This window comes from Malurus melanocephalus, unplaced genomic scaffold, assembly GCF_030028575.1.
Source record: "Malurus melanocephalus ecotype Western Australia unplaced genomic scaffold, MMel_1.1 scaffold_24, whole genome shotgun sequence".
Taxonomy (NCBI): Eukaryota; Metazoa; Chordata; class Aves; order Passeriformes; family Maluridae; genus Malurus; species Malurus melanocephalus.
This window is the reverse complement of record NW_026623256.1, coordinates 1924284-1947131: the sequence shown is the minus strand read 5'-3', so window position 1 is coordinate 1947131 and position 22848 is coordinate 1924284. Positions and strand designations below refer to the sequence as shown.

At 42.2% G+C, this 22848-nt stretch overlaps 1 protein-coding gene across 1 annotated transcript in view; it reads left to right on the top strand.

Annotated features, from left to right (window-relative positions):
• The window catches only part of UROC1 (urocanate hydratase 1), a 34144-nt gene extending 14436 nt beyond the window's left edge, over nucleotides 1-19708 (top strand). Inside the window, exons 8-20 of the mRNA XM_057390275.1 lie at nucleotides 95-238; nucleotides 3341-3429; nucleotides 3891-3953; nucleotides 4132-4311; nucleotides 4833-4930; nucleotides 5172-5244; nucleotides 6334-6455; nucleotides 10822-10892; nucleotides 11840-11938; nucleotides 12354-12453; nucleotides 15254-15335; nucleotides 18764-18863; nucleotides 19462-19708. Of these exons, the coding sequence (XP_057246258.1) occupies nucleotides 95-238; nucleotides 3341-3429; nucleotides 3891-3953; nucleotides 4132-4311; nucleotides 4833-4930; nucleotides 5172-5244; nucleotides 6334-6455; nucleotides 10822-10892; nucleotides 11840-11938; nucleotides 12354-12453; nucleotides 15254-15335; nucleotides 18764-18863; nucleotides 19462-19602 (1362 nt within the window). The 3' untranslated portion in view covers nucleotides 19603-19708. The remainder of the gene's footprint in view (nucleotides 1-94; nucleotides 239-3340; nucleotides 3430-3890; nucleotides 3954-4131; nucleotides 4312-4832; nucleotides 4931-5171; nucleotides 5245-6333; nucleotides 6456-10821; nucleotides 10893-11839; nucleotides 11939-12353; nucleotides 12454-15253; nucleotides 15336-18763; nucleotides 18864-19461) is intronic.
• The last annotated feature ends 3140 nt before the right edge of the window (nucleotides 19709-22848 follow it).

The following is a 22848-nucleotide window of genomic DNA, read 5'->3' as shown; positions in this document are numbered from 1 at the left end:
GTGTCAGTCTGTTTGCTAAAGAGACAGGAGCTCTTTAATCTAAGGGACTCCAGGGCAGATATCTGGTGGTGATGGCTGTGTTTGTTGTGTGCAGCTCACGGTGCTCAATGCAGGCCGTCGCTACCTGAGGGCAGAGGACCTGTCTGGGAAGGTGTTTGTGACTTCTGGCCTTGGAGGGATGAGTGGGGCTCAGGCCAAGGCTGCAGTCATCGCTGGCTGTGTGGGGATCATTGCAGAGGTGAGAGCAGTGCTGCTGTCATTGTCTTYTTCCCTTCATGAGCTGAGCCTGAACCCCTGTTCTTCTGATTTGACAGCTTCCTGAAGTAACCTGACAAAGCAAACTCAAAAAAACAAATCACTGTTTTCTGAGGTTTGTCTGTTCTTTGCATTGCTAAGCATTTTTCACTGCYATTCCCTCTCTATTCATTCACTCACCAGATCAGACTGCAAAGACATGGACTTGCAATTGCTTCACAAATGATGCAGAATGATGCTGTCAGATGAGCCATTCCCAATGCTTGAACTATTCTCATTTCATGTGTGAAAAAGTGTAACTTCCACAGGCAATTCCTATGAGAACTGCATTGTCTTATGTGATAAATAGTCTGTGTTAAGAAGATGTTAGTTATTTAACATTACATTTAAWGCCTGCACCCTGATCAGATCCTACAGGAAGTACCATTAAAAATGCTGGCATAGTTCACTCATCAAGATTTGTACTAATGAAGTTGCTTGATGCTGTGATTCCTTGAAGTCAAGGGGACTTCTAAAGTTGACTTTTGAGGTTAATCACAAGCACTTACAAAAATCCCACTTTTTAGGCAATGAAGGTAAGATCTGCTGAGAGAAAATGCTCGTGGGGGAGAAGTTCTGTAATACCACTTTCTCTGTTCCCAAACCTCTCCCACAGTACATCTTCTTTGCAGGGAGCTGTTCATCCTGATGGATGGAAGAAGAAGGGATTTTTGAGAACTGAGCTCCAGTCAGAGCTGACTGGAGTGGGAGCTCGGCCTTCTCAGCAAAAATAATTTATAGACAATTAGCTGGAAAACCTCTGCTGTGGGCTGTATCCTACAGTGGAAAGGATAAGAATATCACAACCTGACTTATTTTAGTTACTATAAAACTTCAAAACACAATGGGTCAGGCTGCCCATGTGGTGTGCAGTAAACCTGRCTGCTCTGGCTACCTCAGGTCTTTSATGGCAGGCTGGGGCTTCATCAGCTTCACAACAATGGTGCAAAAGTGGTTATGTTAGCATGTGGGATTTGCATGTATTTGAGATCTCATCAGGTATTCCCTGCAGCTGAAATTAATTTATTCAATTTACTATTGAATACATTATTAATGAATAAATTATCTTTATTCAGGCTTCTGTCATCATGATCTTTCAAACACTGGAATACAAAGGAAAGATTCCAGTGAATGCCATCCACAGCCGTCCTTTGTCCTTTTCATCTCCACGGCTGCAGATGATTTGGTTCAGGAGATTGAACATCGCCTGGTTTTTATCTCCTGTGAGATGATCCTTGTCGGAAATGAGTCTCAGGAGCACATGTGGATAGCTATATATATGTACATATTATTAATTTAAGGAACTATTTATGCAAATTACACTGAATTGTGCAAGAGAGATCATTTTGTCAGCCAGGGCTTCCAAAGCTCTGACAGAAGGGATTAATGGCGCAACTCTTTTACCTCTCCTGTTTGACAGGAAGCTGATTGTAATTTTATGAAATAATTGTGTGGAGGGCCAGTTATCTCCTGCRAGCTACACTGAGCTCTCTGGGGTTACACTGGAGGCAACATTAGATCATCATCTTTATGCATATTTTTTAACTAGTGAGATGCTGATCCACAAATGAGCATGTTTTTGAAAGTGTGGTTCAAAGGAAGATAGTTTTCTTGAGTGTGCCAGCAAGTCTGTGATAGAATGTCAGAGGGAGCTGARGTAAAATATGTAGGATGTGGTAACATTTAAATAGATCTGATCTRTATTATGTGGGGATTTCAATGAACCCAATTCATACAGACCACTTAATATTTTTCCTCCTGTGCTGATTTAAATATCACAAAAAGCTGTCCCCCACGGCACCTGACTTTATTGAATAATTCTATTGGCAGTGACACTGTTATTATCATAATCTGGGGTTTTGGAAAGATAGTCTTTATTACTGATGTGGAAAATGATGGATGGTCTCCCATGCTAAGAATAATTAGGAAAGAAAAGGTTTCCTGGTATTCAAGCAACTCCTGAATACAGAACTTATTTAATTTACATATAAWTACTTCCTTAATGAGAAAGAATGAAAATGATGGGGAAAGATTATAGAGAAGTAAGAAATTCTTTTATGCAATTCTAGCAGATACTCAGGTTGTGTTCTCATGCACACACATCACTGTGGGGGGTTTCAATTCTGTTGCTACCACAGAATATTGGTTAAAATTAGTTTTGCCACTTGCCTTGTGCCACTGATAGCTCATTATAAGTGTATTAAAGATGTGCAAGCTTGTACATGGGACCATTAATATGGAATCCGTGTTAAAGCCCCCACAGTTTGTCCATCCATTKATATTTTTATCCAACTGTCTCTTAGGCACGTACACACTGGCACACACAGCAGCTGAGCCCAGAAAAGGGTACAGATTTGGGACTGAGCTTGTTCRGAACTTCAGAGTTCAAACAAGAGGGAATTAAAGGCAAAGTTTTGTTTTGCTCCRTGCTATTTTTCAGTGGCATTAGACAGTTGGGACAGGAAAATGCTTTGCTCTTTTCTTTCCATATTTGGTTGAGATTTTCAACCAGCAGTCCAAGATCAAAAGTGAGGGTTAATTTTATTCAGTAAACCATAGCCTCATCTTGGGCAGCCTGGTAAAAATGTCTCTCTGGGCTGATCAAAGAAAATATTTCCTTAACTATTAAAATATATTATTTTCACAGAAAATATATTTGAAAAATAAATTGGAAACATTTTTGCTTCTTAACATACTCCTGAAAAGAAACAATAARAATACTTAAAATTGGCAGAAAAGTATTTCCTCTTGTACCATTTTAATGATTAATTTTGATTTATAAAACATTTTGGGAAGTAATGTATCAAAAAGACTATATTCTGCCTGGAGTAAAAGAGAACAGAAAGTGTAAAAAACATCAGAGGTGAAAAATAAGTATTTGAACAACAGTTATATATGTATTTTATCTAAATCTTACTCAAGGTAATACCGTAGCTATTACTTTTACCTTTTTSCTGCTTTTTCCTGCAGGGTAACTGAAAAGCTAAAGGTAAAAAAGACTGCATGGGGAAAACAGGAGCTTTAAGATCTCTGCTCTTCCTYTTAGGTTGATGAAGCAGCACTTCTGAAACGTCACAAGCAGGGATGGCTGATGGAAATCTCCAACAACCTGGACCACTGCATTGCTCGTCTGAGGTATGACTTGTAACAGGACTCAGTGAATTTATCTCTGCATCCTAATCCTCACTTCACATCTTTCTGCACTGTGCCATTGGAGTCTGCATACAGGGGTTGAGAGACACCTTTTCTTATTCCAAGTCTGCTTTGGAATGTGGATCCACTTCCCCAGGTGCAGCAGTCAATATTAGCAATTCCTTGTGCTTCACATCATTTGTATATGTTAAACCTGCCTTCATTTAGTTTCATGAATATGCATAGAGCAATTACAACCGATGTTACTCTTGCAGCATCACTCAAGCTTCATGGAATCAGTGATTAACAATTATGTAAATGTTGAAAGATCTGCTTCCTAGATAGGTGTTGAAAACAAYGTATAGAATTTGTGTTTTTGTGCTGGGTTTGATTCTGTGTGATTTGTACTTTGCAAAACAGGATGAGGTGCATTTTCTTCAACCAATCKTTTTATTCTCTTGCAGAGAAGCAAGAAAGAACAAAATTGCCCTCAGTTTGGGTTACCATGGAAATGTGGTAGATCTGTGGTAAGTAGTATGGATGATGCGTACATGAATGCTCTGGCTTTTTGGTCAGTCTAGAATTAKTTCCCAAATTTGGAAGAGACATTAAATCTAGTGCTGAGTACATTACCTTAGATGCTCATTAAAAAGTGCTGTCAAATGGGGCTCTTCATGCCGGTGTTCCTTTTGCTGTGTTCCCCAGGGAGAGGTTGGTGCATGAGCTGGACACCACAGGAGAGCTGCTGGTTGACCTGGGCTCTGACCAAACCTCCTGCCACAACCCATTCAACGGGGGGTACTACCCAGTGCAGCTCAGCTTCGAGGAGGCCAAGCAGCTCCTCTCCACCAACCCTGGCAAGTTCCGCACGCTGGTACAGGAGAGGTAAATAAAGCTTTTGACAATACATCTCCCTAAGTTTGCAGTTTAGTTGTTCTGCAAGTGATGCCGTCCTGGGGTATGGTCCACTATTGTAAAAAAAAAAAAAAATAAAAATGGACAGATTGTGCCATTTGGGCCAAAGGAGAGGCCAGAACTGTGATATTGAGTCATTTTAATTTTTTTTTCTCTGCTTACTTTGGGATCTGCTGAAACTGTTCTGCAGTTTTATGCATGCTGGTTTTTTGTTACTGCCTTTCATCCCCAGAGGCTGCACTGCTTTGCTGAAAGATGTGACACTTCTTTGCTAATTAGTGAAATTTTCTTAACGATTGTAAATCATGTCAACGTTTGAGGATAAGCTATAGAGAMTGAAAGCATCTCAGTTGATGTCTTRTGGGTTTATGTCTGAATTTATCTGGGATCTTTCCATTCTCTTTGTCTCCCCCTGTTCCCATATTTTGAGTTCATGATTCTTTTCAATATTTGATCAACTTCAGGAATAACTCTTTCCTTCTTTATTTCAGTCTGAAGAGGCATGTGGCTGCTATTAACAAACTGGCAGATAAGGGCATGTTTTTCTGGGATTATGGCAATGCTTTTCTCTTGGAAGCTCAGAGGGCTGGTGAGTAGACCCTGGAATTGTAGTGGGAGCAAGGACATGCATCTTCCCAGCTGTATATGTTAAGTAGGATAAGGTTGGCCACTGTAATTCTAATTCTTTAGTCCCTCTTTCTCCCTTATTTTATGAGACCACTCACCCTCCCTGGCTGAAGTACAGCCTTCATAGGAACTTGTGTGCAGTATGATTTTGCACTTTACAGTTTTTCTTTATCAAGTGACTGACTATTAAAATTCTTTTATAGGTGCTGACGTTGCAAAAAAAGGAGCAAATAAAACAGAATTTCGATATCCTTCCTATGTTCAGCACATCATGGGGTACGTAGGGCAGAGCTGCGAAAACRCTCTCAGGAACTTTGTGACTCCCTCTGTTCAGGGGGAGAGTACTACAGAGATTAGTGCAAATTCACAGTGCACAATAAATGATCAAAAGGAGGCAACAACAGCAGGAAAATTGATTTCACAGGTGTTATGCCATAGTTAGCGTGGGATAAATCATTGTTAAATTAACAATCTTCACTCCTTAACATGAAGAACTGCATTTTGTCTTTGCATGAATGTTCCTTTAGCAGTTCCGCTCAAGAGGAGCCAGGTCACAGCCTCAAGCTCTAACTAGAGACAACTTCACTTCTAGGTACTGAAAGCTGAGAGTTTGTCTCTTCAGAGCAGTAGAGCTCAGTTCCAAACTAAGCCTTACATCTGTACTGAAGTTTAAAGTGTGATGGAAACAGGACACCCTTCAGCCCATGTCACCAGCTGTGCCTCTTACCCACACTGTACATGCTGCTTGTAGGAATAGCTGAGCTCAGGAGATCTGTGGAGGGACTGGATTTRTAACTCAGTTTTCCTCTGACTCATGCTTAGCTTGCCTGTGCCATGTGAATWAGAGCCTGGACACAGATAGAGTAAGGCCTCAAGCAGATTAGATCTTTTCTTGTGGCCCTCAAGTGAAGCGTGTCCCACTATTGTATGTAAACAATGTGGACARCAAATGAGTCTGGACTGGGGCACTYGGTCAGAACCTGCACTTGTCTGACAGTGGGGATGCACTCAGGGTTAGCCTGGGTTAAGGACACAAAGACCAGGCAGCAGGGAGACTACATTTGATGGAACAGAATTCATCTGCTGATGAATACAATTCATCTGATGATGCACTTGATTGAACTGTCCAGCATGACTATCAAAACTCAGGCCTGACTAYACTGTTATATACCAGTGGATGGCTGCATGAAACAGCACTGCTTAATTTCTCAATTAATGGTCCTTGATGCTTCTGTTTAGATTAGTTCATTGAAAATGTTTCAAATTCTTCCGTCTCCRGCTAATGAAAGAAAAGCACTGCTAGCAGCCAGGATAAATAAGGAAAGAATTTCAACTATCTCTTAATGAAACATGTTCTCTTCCCAGGGACATTTTTTCCCTGGGATTTGGGCCATTCCGCTGGGTTTGTACCTCAGGTGACCCACAGGACCTTGCTACGACTGACTCCATTGCCATGTCAGTGCTGGAAGACTCCATACGTCAGGGAGGTAAGGCATCATCCCATGTCCCCTCACTGGAGAGAAAAKGAAACCCAGAACTGTAATATGTGTGTCAGCTTTGGGCTGAAAGCATGGAAAGCAGGCTCTTCCATGTTCCACGTGGGCAGGAAGTCTTGCTGATGTCCAAACCCCTCTAAGGACCCTGTAGATAAAATATAAAACCACCACGAATATTGAACTCCAAAGCAATTTTGGCTAAGAGCCTTTCTTCTTGTTACAGGTGGTTTTAAACTTTGTCACCTTGAAACTTTAAGGCAATCAGTGTCTTTCACCATCAGGTCTCCAAGAGTAATTTAAGGAGTTAAATTGCTTTGGCCCTGTCTCACAGGTGAATGAGGCATGAAAATCTAGGGAGGCTTTCAGGATGTTAGCAATGAGATCAGTGGCAGGAAGCCCAGTTTCCTGGGTGTTGTGCTCCATCCAGTGTCATTTTTTTGTGATTACAATTTTGAGGGTTTTTTTGTCATTTGTTAATAGATTGACAGCTATTTCTACTGACTGGTGGAACCAGTTTTGAAGTACCTGCATGGTTCCCTATGCTACTCTAGGATCTGGGAATTGCACTTTTTCACTTTTCCACATCCCTGAAACTGGGCTATTACCAATATCCCCTGCTTAGGAACTGAGACAAAGCTAACTGCGTCAGCAAACATTAATCCTGATCTCCCAGGCTGGAGGGAAGGCCCTACCCCCTTCCCTTTCTTTATCTGCCTTTGCAGTTTCCAGACAGCAGGGTCAAAGACTTGACACTGTCCCCAAGCACTGAAGTCCTCAGCTCTTCTGCTTTTAGAGCAGAACTTCATGCTTTCCAGAATCAACAAAAGAATCCTTGAATTCTGAGGAATTCCTCCAGATCAAAAGGAAATGGATCAGGAATCCAAAGCATATTTTGAGGGGAGCATAATACTTGTTTTCCATGGTAATATTAAAATAYTTATTGCTTGTTTCATGAAAGACATGGAAATACAAATAGAAGTGTGAAAATTCTGAATACTCTCCTGTTTGCTCTGGAACAACAGAGAAGATCCTGGGTGGTATTTCTGAGAAGGATGCGCCATGTTCAGATGTCTCTCATTTGAAATAAAACTACTCTTGTTTTTTTATAATGTGAGGCTGATGTCCAGCCTCCTTTTCCTCCCAGGAGGTGATTTATTGGCAGAGTGGGTCTGACCCTGCCAGGTCCTTGGTTCTGGCTACCCCCGATCTTTCCTTAGGAGTTGTTTTCAAGAAATAGCACTGGAGCATGAGTTGATTTTAATGCAGTAACTCAGAGATGCCCACTCTGTTCTATGGATATTGAAACTTTCTTGTTTTTAAATTTGGTCCCATGGCTTTACTGAAGGGAGGGTGAAATCCATTACAATTCTGCTGTATCTGCCTTCAGAAATTTGCAGTAATTGCCATGTACTGCAGCCTCCAGAMACCTTCTCTCAGGACTGAACCACTGTATGACCTTTGGATGGTTTGCATTGCAAGACTGGGAAATGAATCAGACTCTGTGTGTGCAGCAGTGTGGGGGTGTTTACATAGGGGTRATGTAAAGCTGGGGAGAGAAGTCTCTTGCACAAACAAAAAGTGTTGAACYATTGCTTGTATATTCTCAATTTAAATTTAAAAAAATGGCATAAAAAGAAATCCCAGCAGGTGAAAACAGGCCTAAGGACAAGGCTATTATTCGATTTGCTGTTAAATTTGGTTGGACAAYGGGAATTAGATTCAAAGAGRAAGGAAAACAGAATCTGGCCAGAARATAAACMGCCATTCACRCATATGTATTCTTGAATAATCCACYTGCTGTCCACTTTCTATGAGGCCTGGGTTTGGAGCAGATTTCAGGGTCTGGATATCCTCACACACATATTCATCTGAAATCTGAGCCTKCCTTTGAAATTTATGGAAGAATCTGTTCTAAGAACTGATTGAAAACTCCACAGAGCTGAACGTCATTGCATTCCAAGTCTAATCTTTTGACTTGGCCTTGAGTCCAGTGTTAACAATTCTTCTTCTTTTGTGGAGATTAATTCTTTTTTTGAGTTTGTGAGATTTATGTAGTTTTATTATCTGCTTCTACTTCTAAGGTACCTGAGCTTTTAAGATGGTCTTTGCATGAGAGATACAGTGCTGATGATTGGGTATAACTTGGATTTAGGACCTTTGTGGTGGTTTGGAGGCTGATCTGATGCATATCAATGTAAATCTTTCTAAGGGAGCCAGTCTCTGTATTCCTTGGGACAATTTCTAAGTACACAATGCTTTCCAGTGTCTTTTAGACCCTAGATCTTTACAAAGGTGTATGAAATACCAGAAGCAATGCACTTGCTTGGCGGATTTCAAAACACATTCCTGTTGGGATGGRAAGGTGGAGGCAGCAGTTTAGCAAGTGAGATACATGGAGTTACTCTAAAGTTAAAGTCTTTCTAGAAAAATGAGTTTTTTTCAATTGTAGGAAATAAGACTAAATAAAAGGGAGGATTTCTCACTTCCTTAGGGATAACTGATGACAGCAAGGCCTTTTCTATAAAATATGATAAATGTTCTCTGATATAAAAGTGATAGAAAGGAACCCATTGTCTGTTTATTTTTTATTGTTTTATTGGGTCTTTTGGGGGTCTTTTTAAGAATAATTCTAATGAACTCCCATTAAATATCTATAGTAACCAAAATGAACACTACATTACCTTCCAGAGGCTGCTTCCTTAGAGCTTATGAGTGGCAGCAGAATCCTATTGGGTCAGCACTAGCAGCTGTTTCATCTTTCACTGCCTGCAAAGTGAAGTGCTGACATGTTAATCCTCACTGCAGAGTTTAGAAGCTATCACTTGGAGCCAGCCCCTCAAGCACTGACAGGTCTTTTTAGGATCATTAAAGCTCTTGGTATGGAAGGTCTGCCTCTGCAGGAATGAGCATATTTTACATTTCCCTTTAACAATGTGTTTAACACAGGTTCAATATGAGTCTATTACATTTTCCTCTTTCCTTTTTCTAGTTTTACCACGCACAACTGCTGTCATACTGCCTAGTGCAGAAGCAGTGGTGCAAACACTCCTCTCAGGGACAAATTTAAATTAGCACTGTGCAGTTTCTCCAGTTTGACTTTGAAACACGAGCTATAAGTACATTATAATTTGACCTGAAAAGGGGTGACAACTGCAGCATGTTGGAGAGCATGCTGCTCTTGCATCTGCAGAGGTGATTCACTTGAAGCTGCACTGCTCAGCAGGTCACTGTGGCTCAGCCCATTGTCACACACCAACTGAGCCCTGGTACCCGAATGTGACACTCAGGGCAAGGCAGTGTGACACAGCAGAGCCCACAGAGAAAGAGCTTAGAGACAGTAACTTCTTCAGCCACTGTAACCCCAGCTGAGCTCTGAACCCCCCCCTAAATTAAGACAGTAACACAACACTTCTGTCCCATTCCCTTTTGTGACATTACAGATGGTTCATGCCTTTGGAGGGAGCTGATTGTCCTGAGGTTCACCATATATCTGACTGATATGTGCCATATTTCACTGGTTTTCTCTTGAAATATCTTTATTCTTATTTCTCTTTAGCTTGACTGATTGAGGTCGAATGACACAGGTATAACTGAAAGCAGAATCTGGAGAATATTAACCTGTTATATATAATTGTCTTGGACAATGTATTTGTATATAACATATACATCTAAGCAAGATGTAGGRTGGATTTACACATAAAGTAACTGCTGCATAATAAATATTTCCTTGCACTTTTTATTCCATAAAAATGTGAGGCAACAAATCTCTTTGTAGGATAAAACACCTCAGTTTTATCTTGKTATGAAAACATCAAAGGACCATGTAGTACAGAATAACTGCTGCGCTGTAAATTTGTATCTCAGATTTGGTGTTCATTGGGGTAACTTATCCTCAAGACTGTGTGGTGAGCTGCTTCTGAGAATTTCTACTGGCTGTTTCAAAGGAGTTATTCACTACCTGGTGCAAGACTGGATTATGGCACCCCAAGCTATGGAGTTTCATAAATCTGCTCATTTAGCAGAGGCTTAGAAAGAGACTGGCATTTAATAGGCAGCAAAACAGGTGATCAAAAATGGACAGGGCATGTAAGCCGTATTTCAAGGTTTAATTTAGCTGAAGATCCAGGTGGGAGTTACCATTCCAGCTGTCCCATGAGSGGCATCTTGTACCTTTCTCTAAATATATGATACAGTTACTGCATCAGCTGCACAGAGGACTCTATACAGCATTTCCTATATGCGTGCTTGTATCAGAGAGGAGAATGTGACTCCCTGTGCTGCCAGATGAATGAAAGTAAATTTRGAACACACTGCATTAATTTCCAAACCGTTTTTTTTCCTTGTTTTCTCTTGCAAGTGAGCACATCTGTGAARCAGCAGTACCATGACAACATCCGCTGGATTCGGGAAGCCGGCAGGCACAGCTTGGTAAGTGCACAGCCTCCTGCAGCAGATGTGGCTGCTCCTGCTCCTGAATGCAGCTCTGGAATGCTGGGGAGAAAAGCAGGAATGGGTGGGAATGAAAACATTGCCTGTAGCTCTTCAGGCTGACAACTGAAACCCCTCTCTCCACAGCAGGGTTTTAGGTTGAGCTGAAGCAGCTCTTTCCCTTCACTTCCTCATCTGCAAATGATAAAATAATTCTGCAATATCTACTGCAATAATATCCTGCAATATCTACTCTCATATCTGGAGTGAAACATATCTGTGATTCACCCTCCACCTCAGTTGTAACCACACTTCTTTCACAATGCTATTCAAAATATCCCTCTTGGCATTGCTGTGGACCAACASCCTCACACCTGCAGTTCCCAGAACGCTTTTCAAACAGGTGATCAGGTGATGGGGCTGCAGATCTGCCATCCTTCTGCATTGTGAGAAGCAGGACACCAGTGGATCATCCTTTGTTTTCCTTTTAGGGCAGGCTCTCTCTGGGAAGCCAACAAGTGATGCTGTAGGGCTCATATGTGCTCTCCTAATCTGGAAGCACAGCAGAGTTGTGCAGGACAAATGTTCTTTTGCATATTCCTCTTCCAACCCACCATYACCAGTTCCAAACCTCTGCTTCTCAGCTGTTGGTAAGGGATTTGTTGATAGGGGGATTACACGCTAGCAATCAGATTGATTTAAAAAGTGGCATTTATTAGACAGTAGCAGCTGAATACAGAAATACATCTCATGGATTGTGTGAGTGGAGATAAAACTAAGTTCAAAGAAGGATTTTAATTTCTTTTTTTCTGGAAGCTGGATGTTGGTGAAGAAATAATCTGCGCTTTCTCCTACAGAAGGAAAGAGGTCACACACTTCATTCATCTGGGAGTTGAAGATAAGCCAGTTGCAGAGAACCTTATCGCTCTATAATTTTTCTTTTCCAGGTCGTTGGCTCTCAAGCCAGAATCTTGTATTCTGATCAGAGGGGCCGTGTGTCTATAGCTGTGGCTATTAATCGAGCCATTTCTGAAGGAAAGATTAAGGTTTGTCTCTTTTGTTTTGATATTTTGTGATAATTGTGTTTAATATCTGAGACTGGGGTGGCAGGTGGGAAAGGAGAAAGCTTCAACCAGCGAGAGCAGAAGTGCCATTTACATGGGACCACTTTCTGTTTGTGTGTGTTAGAGCTCAGCCCTCTCTACCTGCCACCAGCACTGTGCTCTGTCACAGGAGTGAGGAGGGCTTAGCAACCCTCTGAGATTTTATTTCATGATGAGACTGCTTTATTTTTTGTTTGGGCACCTACTCACACAACACTTCATCCTGTGATTTGCTGAGAGCACAAGGCAGGGCCCCAAMTATTAAGACTTAAGACAAGAGTGAATTGAGCAGATCGTGTCCTCAGCAGCAGTGCCAATCTCTGAAGGATTCCACAGCCTTGTCCTTGGCTTTTTCCAGGCTCCAGTAGTCCTCAGCCGAGACCACCACGATGTGAGTGGGACTGACAGCCCTTTCAGAGAAACGTCAAACATTTACGATGGATCAGCCTTTTGTGCAGGTCAGTGGAGCAGCTGAGGCTTGTATGCTTGAGCCAGCAGGGAAATGGCTTTAAAACAGAAATAGCTTTTTTAATGCAGCATTTCTTAAATGTTTTTGTTTAAAAAACACCCTTTAATCCCGATTAGTCAGATTTCCTGAGAAGCTTTGTGGGWTTTAATAGTGATACAGACACGAATGTGGAGTTGGTTACGTAGGAGAGGTCCTGAATGCTGCTGGAAATTCCATGAAAATGCACCAGATATACCTGAATGCAAATGGAGAGCAGTCTCTGAGGATTGTATCTTCTATTTGATTTTAATTTTGAATCTCACTGCTTCAAACAGGTGATCTGATTACAGCCATATTTCCTTGGAATACACAAGTTAAAAATAAGGTCTATAATAGTAATTTTCTTAAAGCAAAAAGGTTCACAGCTGTTTTCATTCCACTGYCTAAGGACTCAAGGAAACAGTCTGGAGTTTCTGAAAGGAACTTTTCTGGTCATAAGGGAACATTGATAGTAAAGGCACAGGAACAAAAGGCTTTCTGGATTAGACTCCAAGCCTTGCTGCTCACTTWAAGTGTGACTGTGGGTAAATCACATAGATTTGCTCCACAAAAGGAGCTTTTAATTCTGCACACCTGACCTGAGCTAACTAGACTCTGCTTTTCGGTTTGTGAAATGATGCTTTAGAGAAATAAACCCAAGAAATATCAGCTTGGAGACCTGAAAAAAAATGAATGAAGCACTAAGTACTTTTTAACCTAAATCTTCCTCAATTTYCCATCTGTGAAGTGGAAATTATGCTAATAGCTTTAGCCCAGTGGTGTTTCTGTATGTCATGAAGTGACAATCACAAAGAGGTGTGGGATTGGAGGATCTGCTGCTGTACAAGGAGAAATTATGATACACAAAGCTGAGTGTACTGAATTACTTCCATTATGAGAAATCATAATAGAACAAAATTATGGCTCAATTTTAAGAAGAAAAGTTCCCTGTTATCTTAACTGGATTTCCTAGTGAAGTGAGACCTTTAACTGTGTCCATCAGTCCCACTTCAACATTTTTTAGGGTGTTGGCGAGTTCTAATAGGCCAAATGCCTATTCAGATGCCTTGAATGATGCTTGTTTCTGACAAGCTGTGAGAAAATGATGCAGCTGCACAGAGAACAGAAATCCAAAGTAACATCTCCATCTTAGCAACATAAGCAATCATCAGACAATGCCCTCAGAAGAGGGCAACAGAAACAAGGCTTGCTAAACCCCACTGTTCATCATGCTTTGTGGTTTTCTTTGCCCTTAGTGATTCACATGAACCATTTGCCTTCCCCAAGGGCTTATCCAAAGCCTGTTGGCCACTGATATCACTGGTCTTTGAGACCAGGCCTAAATCTGTTTTACCAGAGGAGCCTCTGGAGGCAGTACAAGAACATCTTAGGTCTTCCTCTCTCCCTTCTATCTGTTGTTTTAACACCACTTTTGAGCTGGTTTAGGTGAAATCTGCTTTCCTTTAACATATGGGACTTTTCCAGAATATTTGTCTGTCTCATTTTGTTTTAAAGTACCTCAGCCTCATGGATCACTGCTGCTCTGCAAAGTGTATTTCAGCACAGACATTTGCAGCCAGTGGCCTTTRTCAAAGCCAAGGAGCAGCACTATTTACTGCACTATTGTTCACTCCTTGTCCAACCTCTCTGCTCTTATCAGGCCAGTGGCTGAGGAGAAAATCTGTCCATTAGAGAATACKGTGATTTAGATCTCTCCCATTCAATCTCGACAGCAGTGCAATTATGATAATTGAGTTATTAAGGTGACATAATGTCAGATAAAAGATGCCATAATGGAGCTTTTGACAGGGCTTAACATAGATTAGCACTCAAGCTCATTTTTCCATCAAACACATAACTGTGGGTCTGCAAATGTGGCTGATGGGGATATTGGTTTTCTTATTTTTACTRTTAAAAACATGGGAAATTATGTTGAATCTTTCCAAAATTAAATCTGGACAAATGTTTTCAGTAAATTTTAATCTTTTATGCTCTGTGTGCACCTCTTTCCCCCTCTCTGGGTATATGCTTTAGCACAAATTGTATTARGTATACAAAATTCTAGTGAACAATTCAGTGAAAATCATGCATTTGKCAAATTATATTTGTTTGCTAAATTATGTTTATTTGGGGCTTTTTGTAGACAAAACAAACCTCCTTAGTGGTTTCAGCAGTTCCTGTCCAGGTAAAATTCCCCCATGTTCAGAGAATTTGGGTGGATATCACTTTCATCCCAACTTTGTTCCCAAAATGCAGCTTCTTAGCTATAGGCTCCCTTTTTGCACAGGGCTGCATAGAACTCTGATCTGAAAATATTTCAGASTTCTGAGAACTGCAAGGTGTGTAGTGTTCAAGTGTCCTGYCCCTTCTGCATCCACACACATGGATTTGTCCAGCCTTCTTCCATGACTGAGGTGTCCTAAAGGAGTGGATTGTGTTTCTCTCCACCCTGAGCAATATTTCACAGCTGAGGAGTAGCAGGTGCTTGTGTTGGAGCACAAATGCAGGAAGCACCAGAGTCCTCACAAACCACCCAGTGAAACAGGCATTTGTTTCCTCCAAAGCAGGGGCAGAGAGTGGGAAGAAAAATCTCTCTTGGTGTTCCTCTCAGGAATGTTCAGYGAATATCTGTGAGGGAAGCTGTGAGTGAAATCTGCCTCCAACCCTGCCTTCCCACAGCCCCAGTGAGGGTTTTGGTGCAAGGAGGGAGCAGCACAACACAGAAATGTGCGTGGCCCATGAGCTCCATAACCCCTGTGCTCTTCCCCCAGACATGGCAGTGCAGAACTTCGTGGGAGATTCGTTCAGAGGAGCCACCTGGGTCGCTCTGCACAACGGGGGTGGAGTTGGCTGGTAAGAGATCCTTCGTGTTTCTGAAGCTGGGCTCTCAATCCTGCTCCTGCTGCTGGGTTTGTGAGTGGGGAGGAGAGACAGGAACTGCTGGAAAGACGTGTGGTACTGGAGGAGAACAGTGTCGTGGTGATGGGAAGGATGGGTTTGGAAACAAGGACTGAAAGGACAAATTATAATGCAAAGTGTGGTGTTGTATGAGRCTTTTTCTAATTAATGCTCATATGTCCAGAAAAAGTGCTTTGAACACTGGCCACAGCACAGTTTGAAGAACTTAATTTGATAAATGAGGACAGTCTGCTCTGGTCTTTTTGAACAGATCCTGCTTCCAGAGTTGTCTTCACACAGGCACAGCCAGAGTGTTAGTRGATGGATCATGTTTAGGTCTCCTCTTGAGCTCTATTTAAACCTGTGACCTCAGTACCCCAATATAAATGCTCCTTTGCTAACATGCAGTGAGGGGTTATTGAGACAAACCAGCTCAGAGGCCAGTAAACACCACAGTCTTTTTCTCCCTGCTGGTGCCTGGTCACATTAAAGACCACATCCAAGTAAGGACTGAATTAAACACCTCCTTCGCAGGAGATGCAGAACTAAGTGTCTAAACTGAAAAGCAGAMTGAAAGAAATATTCTATATGGAGATGGAAACTAATCTCCTCCATATACCACTGAAAGGCTGCCTGGATTGGCAGAGGTGTGATTAGAGAGAGATCAAGTTGTCATTGGCAAGGTTCTGCCCAGAGAATTCAGAAATGGGAAYTGCACTGTGTTCAGCTTCCAGTCCTCCCTGCAGAGGCTGGGCTTGCCTGGAACTGCTGACAGATCTGCTGTGCCTTCTCTTTGAGACTACATAAGTGCCTTTTAGATGCTTTATTTTCTGTTAYAGTTTTGTGGGACAAACAGGAAAAGCAGGATTAATATATATTTAGCTGGAATCTGCATCACATGTACTCTTGGAGAGACTTAAGATTAACATAGTCTTGACTGTAATTACAGCAAATGATTCTTATTCATTTTTTGCTGCCTGTTTGTTTGCAGGAGAATGTGTATTAGCACAGAGCCCGATAACCTGCAATAACAAAAAGGCAGCAGCAATTTAAGAATTAAACTGCACTGTTGACAGTGTGACATCTTGATTGTGAGAGGCCTTTTTTTTTTCTGATCACCTTACCAGGAGGCATCTGGAAACTATAGGAGGTAGTTCCGGTCAAAATGCCACGTTTCTTTGATTACCTGAAAATGTGACCCAATGCTAATGAAGGCAGAGAGCTCCCCTTTAAAAGTGAGTTTTGCAAGAAAAGCCATCATAACAAACATTGGCATTTAATGTAGGAGTGACTTTAGACAGTAGAACAGATTCTGGTGAATCATTCTGATTTACACTGGAGAAACTCCATGAAAATTGATGGAAAGCCTTTAAATTTACAGAATGCAAGTAGRTCAGATGCTCCTTTCATGCCTAAGCTTCAAAGGATCTCTTGGGACACTGTGGACAGGGGAAAATTTTGCCACTGAAAGAACATCATCTTTCTRTATGGAATATCTTTATAAAACACTGGACCAGAGGTCTGGGTTTCCCTGGCTTTGAACTCTGACAGTAAAGAGCAGTGCTCTGTTCCTTGGTCTCTGTACCCAGGAGCAGTAGAGTATGGTAGAGTAACTGAATCTAGAATGAGATTTGTTGTCATCCAGTCTGATCCCCTCTTTTGCAGAGGACAGTAATAACACAATCTATCCAAAAAGAAAATTATGCAAGGAATACAGCTGTTTGATTGTTTGTATTCATCCCCAGATGTGACTAAGAGCAGAACTAGTGAAAGACTTCAAACAGCAAAAACATCCTGGGAATTAAATTCTAAGCAGAAAAGAGTTGACATTGTCAATCAAAAAGAATAATTTTATTTTGAAGAGTCAGATCTTACAATATTCAAACATCTCAGTTGATAATATGACTTTGTTTCAAAATTTCCAGTTAAAAAAAAACTAACTCATTCAGTGATGTTCTGCTGTGAGAACTGTCACTTTCAAGAAAACTGCCTTCCAACAGAAAAAGCATTTGTAACAATGACATATCTAATAWTGGAAAAATGGAGGGAATTCAGAGAATGGTACTGTGCTGGTGACATGTGGAGCCCTGATTYCTTGCTGAGCTCTGTGACAGGGTCCTACTTAGCACACAGGTACTGGATGTAAGCAGTGAAAGGGAATTAACATCACGTGAATTATCACAACATTCCATTAAAAATAAAAAAAACTTGAGTTCTAGTTTCAGGAAGTAGATCTCAGGTCTGTGAGGCTCCAGTTTAACCTCAATTCCCCATTTCCTCAGAAGCTCAAGTTACTGCTAGAAAACACACATTAAGAAACAATTCCTTCCTGGACTAGAAGACTGTCAACTCCCATCTGATTAATGGACATGTCTGATGTTGTTCTATGTAAATTTTATAAACCTCTATTAACAATAAAACTGGCAGGACAAAATCCTGCCTCCAGGGATTTCCATGAATGTCTCATACCATGTATTGTTGTATGATATGCCCTGTCCCTCAGKTATTGCTGATGCTGAGCTCTGATGCCACAACTTTCACAGGTTTATAGCAGTAGATTAATTTCCCAGCTACAGCCACCACTATTCACCATATGCCATGGAATGGGAACTYGAGCAGGCCAGATTCTGAAGTCAGACAAGATGTTTTGCTCTACGTGTTTTCCCTGTCCTTTAAAACCAGACTGTTATTTCTCTCAAGAATAATATGTTCGTTTTAACATATTTCTGTTCTTCTTCTGCCAATAAGTCTGCTTCCTGAAAAGTTGGCACTGATGTCTTTAAACATCTCTGTATCTCATACAAAATGAATGACTGTTTTGGAAATGATCGAGGCAGATGTGCATTAAATGGTGGTTAACACTTTTTTAATAAAATGCTTATGCAGTGCCATTTGTCCCAAGAGAATATAAACAGATCCATCTGCCTGCTGCTGTAAGTACACTGTCCCCCTCAAGATCCTGTCTATATGGCAGGTTGTAGTATAGCAAGGGGAGTTTGACCTTTTAAAACACCCTGAGTCAGGTAAATCTCTGGCCCATCAGTCTGTTAACCTTTCTCTACCGGTTTTCAGAGCCAGTACAGAGTGCAGGATTCAGGAGATATAGAGCTTAATTTTTTGTATCCCTGCTTGGAGCAGATCCTGACTGCTTGCTGGGAATCACAAGAAAGGTGGACTAGGTTTGCTGCAGGTCAGAAAATTAGGCCTTTACCCTGCTAAACAACATTTTTTTTTTATTATAAGAATAAAAGATCAGTGCTCTCTTATTCAGCACCATTTCTATGTTCTCATCCTTCTTKCAGTAAAACTGAACACATTAACTCCTGTGAATTTTGTGGTATTGGTTTGAATTWTTTTWWTTYMWTYYYYTWWTTTTTKTTAAGGGGTGAAGTGATCAATGGGGGATTTGGCCTGGTTTTGGATGGGTCCAAGGAAGCTGAAGAACAAGCTAAGATGATGCTCAGCTGGGATGTTTCCAATGGAGTAAGCAAAACTCATATATGTATACTTGAATATTATTTTTTTATCTGAGGAATCTTGCTTGATGTACACAGATCAAAACACAGAGTTTTGCTCAYGGAAAAGGCATTTATGAATTCTYTAGCTGTCAGTAGAGTTTCATCCTTAGATGCTGGCAGAGAATTTAGCTCCTTGATTTCATAGCTGAAAATGCATTAAAGTGACATTTTCTTTTTCAAATATTTATCCCGCTACAAAAGCATTGACTGCTTAAATGTACTGTTATCTAAAGCGAGTGCTAGTTTTGCAGAGCTGGGATGGAGTGCACAATTATTTTTAGTGAGGGAATTTTGTAAGTTTATAAAGTACCTGGCTCTACCAATGTTTATCTGTCCAATGTTATGTATGGAAAAGTACTGTGTCTACACAAATACTGCTCATAAAAATGAAGTAGGTATTATGAAAATGACTTATAAAATCAGAAGGGAATCTAAAAACTGGCAGAGGGTTGAAAGATTTATTGTCACGGGTTGGGTGCCAGTGTTTGTGCACATATTGTGCAAGGTGGGTGTGGCAAGAGAAAKGTCTGATTTTTACAGCCCTTGATTCTGTGGTCTGACAGGTCGCCAGGCGCTGCTGGTCRGGGAATGCCTTTGCTTATGAAACCATCTGCCAAGCAATGAAGGAAAATGCCATGCTGAGGGTGACTCTSCCTCACAAGGTGGTGGATGAGAACATCTTGGAGCAAGCTGTGAAACATTAGTGGTACTCTGAGTGCAACGTTGCTCTTGCAGATACATTTGAAGTTGCTTCTTGATATCCTATTTTGCTCTCTGGCCAAATGATAAAAGCCTTGCAAATGTCTGTTCCATGTGAGTCCTTTTTTCCTTTCTAACTTGTTAATGGGACAAATCTGTAAGTGTTTGTGACAGGTCTGCCAGGAACAGTCTTTTCACTAACATATTTGGAACAATGTTTGCAACAGGAAACTGTTCATAATAGGGAAAAYAATGGGAATTTTGTCACTGCAAATTACATGGAAAAAGAAAATCCACAAACTACAAAACAGTCACTTATTCCTGATAGTTCATAAATTATTGCGTGTGCARAAGTAATTCTTAGCTGTCTTCAGGCAAAGCATGACCCTCGCACATGGGCTTCATGTCCCTTCCCCCAGTGGACTCAGTCTGGAATGTCACTCAATCTCCTGGCACTGTCTCCATTAGCTCTTGGAACAGAAAGTAGGGTTACACACGTAAACCTGTGTGGCTGCTGCAGAGGGGAGCTGAGGAGGTGCAGGACAGYACACAGTCCTCAGGATTGTGTCTTAAGGAACTGTCCCTGCTGGACCCCACAGGTGAGCACACCCTACAGCTCTGTACTGCCTCTGCTGCTAAGAAAAGCAAAGTGTTTGTTTTGAATGGCAAGTGAGTTCTTTACTCTGTTCACGTACTGTGTATGTCTCCAGATGAACAGTGAGAGTCTGGCATCTGCTTGAAACTGAGCCTTCTGTGAAGTGCAATCTGCAGTTGATAGGAATGGCTTTACATTATGGAAAAAAACCCGCCCACATTGCCAATTTATACGATTGAGATGTGAGTAGTTGTCAGGCAGATTTGACAGCCTTTGCTTTGACATATGTTAAGCATTACCTTATTAATAATCACAGTGGACTGGGTCCAAAGTTAGTGTTGGTATTGTGTGAAACCGCTCTAATCTTCAKAGTCCAAAAACACTGGTGGTTCTTGCTTTGTCAAGAGGAACAACCAGAAAATACRTTGGCTTTTCTTGTAGAAGGAATGTAGAGTTGTTCCACAGACGCGTCTCAATTCAGAGTTGAAAATACCCCATCAATGCTGAAGAAATATTTATGATTAATTCTTCAGCTTTGTATAGTTTAGTACTGGGGCACCTGCCAGCTTGTTCACCTTCACATCCCAGGCACAAAAGGAAACTTATTTTTGTCCTTGTAGCTTTATTGCACACAGGACATAACCTTCCCAGTATAGCCACATTTAATGCCCCTCAAATCCCTGGGAGTTTCTAGCTCTGGACTGCCTGCAGGGAGACACAGAATYCAAATGTATGAGTGCTATAGAAGAGCTAGGCATTGAAATTCAGATTATGAAGTCTATTAATGAGATAACATTAGTTAAGGCAAAATAGGGTACAGAAAGGCAGTGAACTATGAGCAGTTGCTCTTATTTATGACTATTYACTGCTGTTTATTTTAATGATGTAGCATGTAGTTATACGTGTATGTTTAAATCTACTTTGGTCTTAACTATGTGCCAAATGTGAACTGCCTGAGGTTTACAATACCTGTGGGAGGGCACAGGGAAACACTAACCTGTTGCTGTCACGGATAAAATAGAAGGGGGTTTCCAGCATGCAGAAACCATAAACAACCCTAGTGTTAAAWTCCCTTTCAGAGCCTTGCTCAGCCTCCATTTATCTACTTGTTTGCACAGAAGTTGAGACTGTGAATAGGCTAGTGTTGWGTGGGGGTGCTGAGGTAATTTTTTAGGTAGCTGAACTCACTGCTGGACAAAAACCATACAGGGAGAAGTTTTAAATCCATCCATCTGTAGGCATTGCATCTGATCTGATCCGGGCAGTGCATGCACAGSCAGTGAATTGCTGCAGTGCTGTGAAGGCTGAAGCTTGTCAGGCTGAAGCGTCCTTCCTTCAGCACCTTCCTTTTCCTAAAATGCAGACACCTCTGAAAACCTTGTGCCGAGTTGAAGATAGAGGCAAGAGCTTGGTGACAGGTTTGACACCCTTCCACCAGGGATGTGCTTTTGTGTTAAACAATAAACTCAGGGGCAGACCTGTTTTTTCCTAAGAACATGAAAGATGGTACTGGACAGACTTCTGTAGGGACATTGGGATGGGAACACAAAGGACAGGGAAGGCACTCGGCTCAGTGGAGCTCTGGATGTACCCACAGCTCCAGCGACCGGGAGCTGAGTGTGCCCGGCCAGCAGCTCACACCCTCGCTGTAGGAAATTGGATGCTCAACTACTGAGAGGAAAGGAGGAATAATCTCAGCAGAGGCAGGATCACAGCACCATCTGCTGGGACTGCTCGCCAGTCCCACAGCAGCCGGGAACGAGGGAATTTCCATGGCAAATACAGGATAATGTTACCTTTTCCTTAAGTGTTGGAAAGCTTTACCTGTGAAGCCACATCTGGAGTGCTGTGTCCAGTTCTGGGATCCTTGGTATAAGGCCAAGAACTGGAGAGGGTCTGGCAGAGGCCACAAAGATAATGAGGGGTCTGGACCATCTCTCTTATGAGGAGAGATTGAGGGAGCTGCGCTTGTTTAGTCTAGAGAACACTGAGGGGATCTCATTAACCATCTCGAAGGGGTGTGCCAAGAGGATGGTGTCAAGCTCTTTCCAGAAGAGCAAGAGCCATAAAGTAAAACACAATTTCACCTCAAAGTGATGAAGAATTTCTTTACATTGAGGGTGGCAGAGCACTGGGACAGGGTGCCCAGGGAGGTCATACAGTCCCTCTGGAGACAATCCTACCCCACCGGGACGCGTTGCTGTCACCTGCTCTTGGGTCACCCTGCCTTGGCAAGGGGGTTGGACTGAGTGATCTCCAGAGATCCCTTCCACCCCTAATTATTCAGTGACTCTTCCTGGCCATTAATAAGGACACCAGCACGATCCCCAGGACCTGAGATGGTTCCAGAGGTGCCACGCTGGGTGCCGCATGAGCCGCTCCCGCTGTGCCATTCCCGGCCGGGCCAYCCTGTCCCGGGACAGCCCCGCTCCGTCCCGTCCGCCACTCCGCTCTCCGGGTTTCCCGGGCGCCGCTGGGGCCGCACCCGTTCCGTAGCTCCGCGCTCCGGGTTTCCGCTGCGGCCCGCGCCGGCCCCGCCCCGCGGCTCCGGTTTCAGGCGCTGCTACAGGGACCCCCAAGATGGAAACGCAGGGGCTGCCGGCCGCGGAGGCGGCCCGGGCCCGGCCCGCCGCGCAACATGGCGGCCCCGCCGCGC